We start from the raw sequence: 6,230 nt of genomic DNA, 5'->3' as shown, positions 1-6,230 counted from the left end.
TCCTTAAGAGCTACTTTCACAAAAGGAAATTGTCCAAGAGCTTCTTTTCGCAACATTTAATTTTAAACTTAAACGATTGGAATAACTTTGTTTTGCACAAAAAACATTGTCTTCAGTTCACATGAAACTACCACAAAAAACACTGAATTTACATGAATGTGCTTTTTGTGTTTATCATATTATAGTGTATTACACACTACRAACTTAACCGCAACAGATTTGTGAACAAATAACATCGAGTGACGGTCTCTGATTATTTTTCCGCATTGTAGACTCCAGCTGGAAGAAACCCTGTGCAGTGACGTATACCGCAGCAGTAGCAGTTTCCCAGGAGCTTGGTGTCTGAAGGAGCTATGAAAGGTGCGTGCAAACGAACACCGAACAACCATATAACCATGCATCGTCTGCTGATCGACCATACTGAGCCCTAAACTGTTTGATTGAAAACMAAGGGGAAGGGACATTTATAGATTAAATGAAAGTTTGTTTGGCCAGTGACAAATTAAATTTTGCTTCTCCTAATTGTTCATTTCTGAAGAGCTCATGAGCTACTGGTTGGCGACCCCAGAGCTAAAGCCTGTTCTCTGCCTACATCTCCCAGAATGCCGTGCAGCTCTGGATCAGAGTTCATTGAAATTGTCAATGTTCTATTGGACATATTTTCTATTCCTCTTGAGCATGTGTCTATCACGATATATATTATTAATTTATCCACACCAAGGCTCATTTGGATGGAGGATTAGGTTGAGTTGCTCTTATGTTGAAAAAGAAGGCCCATTCATAAGACGCTTCTTTCCAGGACTGGGACGTGTTKTGACCGCCTCGGTGTGTCCTCTGAATGGTTCAAGACTGTTTCACAGCCCACTCCTGTTGCATCTCAGTTAGTGCTGGGCGGTATACCGTTTTGTACTGAATACCGGTTTTTATTTTTGTTATGATATGAATTTTTTGAATACCGGACATTCCGGTTTAAATAGCGGAACATTTCGTCTCGACCGCCAGTGAACTGTTGTTTCCCGGGGGACATTTTTTCTTGCTGCACCGCTGTCTGCGTTAGCATGCTAATGTTTGGAGCAGCTAGTTGCAGCAGCAGGTGGCGATTCTGCTGCTTATATTGACTGACGTTTAAAAAAACATCCCGTTTTCACCGTCGCTGAATGTAGTAAACACCTCTTCAGTGATGTGCACAGTTAGATTTAACGCGGTTAGTTAGTGATTAGTTAGTTAGCTAGTCTTAACCCTCCTCCTTCACGACTGGACCAAAATGCGTGACTACTGTCTCCAACCACCAGTCAGAGAAGAACAGACACAGAGGAGGGAAACAGAGACACAGACAGAAGTACAGTAAAAGAAAAAAACTCAATGAGCAGAGTTTGTACATTTCATTATCAGCTGAGCTGTGATGAAAAGAAAAATACCGTCAAATACAGTGAAACCGGTGAAAATGTTGAAAATACCGTGATATAAAATTTTGATCATATCGCCCAGCTCTAACCTCTGTGATGTTGAATAAGGTACTGGCCAGAGAGAGCTTAAACACAGACCGGTCTGTGCATCCATTCTGCAGAATGGTCTTAAGAAAGAGCCTATGAGTGAACACAAACTGCTCTCTGTTATCGTCATTGTTAGAAATAGAAAAAACCATTGACTGCAGCCATCTGTAATGTGCAGAGGGAGTTTCAAAAAACCTCTATAGATATTATTAGGACGCTCTGGAATTTCATTAAAATCAAAGGAATAGTACATTGTGCAAAACTCATACTGAAAAGAAAAAAAAAGGCAGGAAATTAGATGTTTAAATAAAATCCAAACATATTTGGTGACACTTGGAAAATTACAACACTGTTTGTCCTTCAATAAATGTTTTTCAGTCTCGACTGCAGTTGTTCAAWTTAAGCCTTTAAAATTCAGAGCAAGCTGCTAAAACCAGAGGGCTGTGTGGAGAAAACATGGAGGGTAACTGTCCCATAACAGACAGCTTAATAAACTGTCTGCTGGCACAGTGGGGAAGCTTTCTGTACAAAGATGAAAGAACCCTGACAAACATCTTAACTCGCCCTCTTTTTTGTTATAATAAAAGCTTTAGCAGACAGATAAGGGTACGATGGTCTAGGCCAGGGGTGGGGCAATACTGGTCCTGGAGGGCCGCAGCCCTGCATGTTTTATTTTTTTATCCTTCTCTAACACAACAGATTCAGTCTTTGAATCACTTCTTCCAAGTTCTGCAGAAGCCTGATAATCACCCATTCATTCAAYCCAACTGTGTTTAACAAGCTGTACTGTTTAACTGCCACTGTATGTGCATGAAGTAAATGTAATTTGTTTTGTTTAATATYCGACCCACCTTTATCAATGTTAAATGTGGCCTTCTCCCTTCCATCTTCCACAATTCTTCCAGYAAGAGTTAATCTGACAACAACAATCATAAACATTTCTTTACACACATAAAAAAATAAATATTTCACATCCAAACTGAAGTCTTACAAGGATGCTGCTAGTTGAAAACARGTCAGTGGAGGAGGACTCACCTGAGAAAGTAGGGCTTTGCGTAAAACTTAAAATCTGTCCCGTCAATGAACAGGTCGAACTCTGACGTCCTGGTGAAAGGTACCCGGATGCTGAAGATCAGGTGTTCWGCATCCTGGCTCAAGTCAAAGGCAGGAGTTATCATTCTGACTAAACCTGGAAGCAGAAGCACAAACGACAAGAGGGACTGTCAGCTGATTTACAGGATGATGTTCCTGATCCAGACTGAATAAATCACAGCACAGCTCAGAGCAGCACGCCCCCTGGTGGGTGGCTCAAATAGTGTTTATGTCTGGAAAATGTGACAGYAAAATAATAATATTTCCTGAGTCGAGGACATAAATCCACCTGAAGCTGCGAGTTACAAAAACTTTTTATGGTATATTAATATYTTTTAAAATACTAATTTCTGCTGCTAGATTGAACAGGTCTGTCATTTCACTGCAGCATGATCTGGATAAAAAAAAAGCCGAGAGACCCAAAAATAATTATTTTATCATGTTTCTCTATTAATAAAAGTCTACACTGTTTTCCGGCTGATCTCCCATGGCAAAATAATAATATTTCTATAAATAACATTAACTTGCAGCACTTRATGTGTCTTTTCTTCTGTTTTAAGTTTTCAATATTTATGAAAAACAAGCTGTTTGTTTGCTTTTAAACAAACCGAAATTAAACATAGACCATCACAATTGTAAAACAATCAGCGTTGTCTATAATACGGTCCATTTTGTCGAAAAAATAGAAGTCATACTGACTTAGCGGATTCTTAAAGGGAGTTCCGTTTGTTGTTAGCTGCAAGCTAACAACACGAGTTGCCTCCTCGTGGGATGCAGCAGACAGCACCTGCCGAAAGCACACATGTAACGCTATCAACTTTAAACCGCGGACTCGATGTGAACCGTTTTAGCTCAAGTTATTAAAAGTACATAAGGTTGAAATGATAAACACAACACATACTCAWCCGGCTAAACACTTCGTGGCTATCCTCACATGCACAGACTGCTGTTTACTGAACCTCCATGTTACCGTAATGTATAGTATAAACGGGCTGTTTGATTTCACTGAAGGGAAAACAAAAAACTTATTTCTGTAAGAAAAAGTCATACAAGAAAAACAGTCATAATCATTTACAAAGTAGATTTTCTTCCTCGTAATTTCCACTTTTTAAATATCTTTTTAAAACATTTCTTATCACCGGCTTTTAATACAGATTGAGTTGTTTTTCTGATACTTTAATCTACTTGTTTTCTGTTTTGTTGTGTTCAGCTAAATATTCTTTCACCCTGTTCTTTTCTTTGTYCATTATTGTTGCAATACACAGAGACATTTGTGCCTGTGCAGTGCCCAGGACTTAAATTGTTTTGGAGAAAACAAATATTTAACCGTTRAAAGTTGAATACAACCCCAGTTTTGGGGGGAAAAGGGACATTGTAAAAAAAAAAAAAAAGCAGGATGCAATGAAATCCATATTTATTTGTCAGACACAGTAAGGACGGACGGACGGACGGACGGACGGACGGACGGACGGACGGAGGGACTAACGGATGGACGGATCATGCAAAGAAGAAACATTATATTAACATCATTTAGAATCACTGCCATTTTCTCTAGGGCCAAAGTTTACTCCAGTCAGATGGACTGGGGCAAAGAGGAAAACTGTCCTGTGGTCTGAAGAAGTAAAGTTTAAATTTTTTTGAAACAACAAACAGCATGTTCTTAAGGTTAAAAAAAGAAAGGGGCTGTTTGTTATCAACACACAGTTCAAAAACTTGCCTCGCTGATGATATGGGGGTGCATCAATGCATATGGCATGGACAGCTTGCATATCTGAAAAATGTACCATCAGTGCAGAAAAGTACACGTTTTAGAAAAAAAAATACTCCCATCCTGGCAACATCCTTTTTGGGGAAGGACCTGCATATTTCATCAGTTTAAATATTTAACAATCCTTGTTTGATGTTGCATATTGTTCTTCTTCTTCTAGCATTGTTTCAAGAAACTTTAGAAACAAATATAACACGGTGCGGTATTACAGTAAGCATTACGGTAAGYCAGAAGAAGCCACGCCTCCTCGGTATCCTCCGCGGACGGCCGGGGAGAAGCGGCTCTCTCTGCTCTCCATCATCTGCAGGAACATGCGAGAGGGGAGCGGTGACAAAATGTCAGCTCGGGCCGCTCTCCCTCCGCCGCTGCAGACATGAGCGGAGTCCCGACCGGCCTTCCCCTCCCGCAACAAGTCGCTCTCACCGCCATGCGGATCCACTGCAGAGTAGTTGCGATCGCCGCGGGTTTCGGAGTTTTTCTACTTTTGTACTTTTTGGGGAGCAGCAGCAGCGGCGGCGGCGGCGCGGGCGACTCGCTGCCGCTGAAAGAAGTTGGAGAGGCTCGGGAGTTGGAGGAGGGCGGCGAGTCCTCCTGGTCGCCGTCGTCTTACCTGGAAAACGAAGCCAAGTTGGCGAGAAAACCAGTCGCTGAAGTGGGAAAAGAAAGCAGAGCTTTTAACAGAGGAAGGGGCAGCGTGAATACCAGAAGGTGACGGAGAGTTTCCCTGCTTTCTCTCTCTCTCTCTCTTTTTTTTTTTTTTTTTTTTTTTTTTTACATCTCATCTTTCCGGGAAGTTTTATTTAAACAAACCCTGGATGATCTTGCCTAAAAAAATAATCTATTTGGCTGCAGTTCATCTTAAAAATAATTTTCCAGTGTGTTGGAGCCATTATTTGTGTGCTGCTCAGGCATTTGGCTGAAACGAGAGCAGAGAGAGCATGACAGATGTGATTACTTGGTCATGTTTAGAGCAGGATATCACACACACACGCGCACGCACACACACACACGCACGCACACACACACGCACAGGAAATAAATCACTTGGCCTCAGATTTCCTCATCATTGAACCCTGCTGTTGAAAGTAGGCCATCTTCTCACTGCTCTGTTGGATTTAATAAGGTAAAGGTAAACTTGACACTGTAATTAATGAATGGAATCAGGTGTGCTCAAGCTGAAAGAGCAAGTCTGAAATAAGGCTGAAAACTGCACACACATGCTGTTCAAGTTGTCTAGAAGTGAGTGAGAAAGGTAAAGAAGGGTGATGATGTTTTTGCCCGTTTGTCTGTTAGKGAAATATCTCATGAACCACTTGATGGATTTTATGTAATAGGTCAGCCCAATGAATGCAAGATGGCTGCCAAAACTAGGTCATCTTGTACGACCCAAAATTGGCAATAAGTCAGTCGGTTTGACAGATGTTGATAGAACATTTGGTTTGGTAGTAGCTGAGACTGATCAACATGTACTCATGCTATTACCTGTTCTGTTAGCAAAATATCCCATGAACTATACAGAATCAAAAGAACTTCCATATAATAAGTAAACACGCCTCTACAATAGAGTTGGGCAAGATCGTATCGTATGCAATTAGTTGTCAGAAAAGCTTAAATCGATTATTTTTTTGGCACTTCAGGATTAATATGATTAATGCTGCCAGGCAGACTGACTGGAAATTTCCCCAATCAGTCCGCTCGATGCTCCTCTCTGCTTCAAAAATGACCATTTTTTTAAAAAAAAGTTCTGTAATTATCATATAATTGTCATAACTTTGGTTTTACTATCAACCAGAGCTGCCACAAACAATTATTTTTATAGTCGATTAATCACCGATTATTATTTTTTGATTAGTTGACTAATCAGATCATATGTTAAT

At 40.4% G+C, this 6,230-nt stretch overlaps 2 protein-coding genes across 2 annotated transcripts in view; one reads left to right on the top strand and one right to left on the bottom strand.

The window, feature by feature from the left end:
• Positions 1-2,344: 2,344 nt before the first annotated feature.
• Positions 2,345-3,372, bottom strand: LOC106533486 (protein SHQ1 homolog; the record flags this gene model as incomplete). The annotated part of the gene is given in 3 exon segments (XM_014029813.1): positions 2,345-2,409; positions 2,529-2,682; positions 3,285-3,372. Coding segments are annotated over 2 exon segments (208 nt in total), but the record flags the coding sequence as incomplete, so codon positions are not given.
• A 1,232-nt stretch (positions 3,373-4,604) lies between these two features.
• The window catches only part of gxylt2 (glucoside xylosyltransferase 2), a 19,486-nt gene continuing 17,860 nt past the window's right edge, over positions 4,605-6,230 (top strand). The window contains exon 1 of the mRNA XM_014029812.1: positions 4,605-5,061. Coding sequence (XP_013885266.1) covers positions 4,727-5,061 — 335 coding nt within the window. The 5' untranslated portion in view covers positions 4,605-4,726. The remainder of the gene's footprint in view (positions 5,062-6,230) is intronic.

The sequence above is a fragment of the Austrofundulus limnaeus genome, unplaced genomic scaffold (genome assembly GCF_001266775.1).
Source record: "Austrofundulus limnaeus strain Quisiro unplaced genomic scaffold, Austrofundulus_limnaeus-1.0 Scaffold955, whole genome shotgun sequence".
Lineage (NCBI taxonomy): Eukaryota > Metazoa > Chordata > Actinopteri > Cyprinodontiformes > Rivulidae > Austrofundulus > Austrofundulus limnaeus.
The sequence above is the reverse complement of the archived record's forward strand: the minus strand, read 5'-3'. Positions and strand labels throughout refer to the sequence as shown.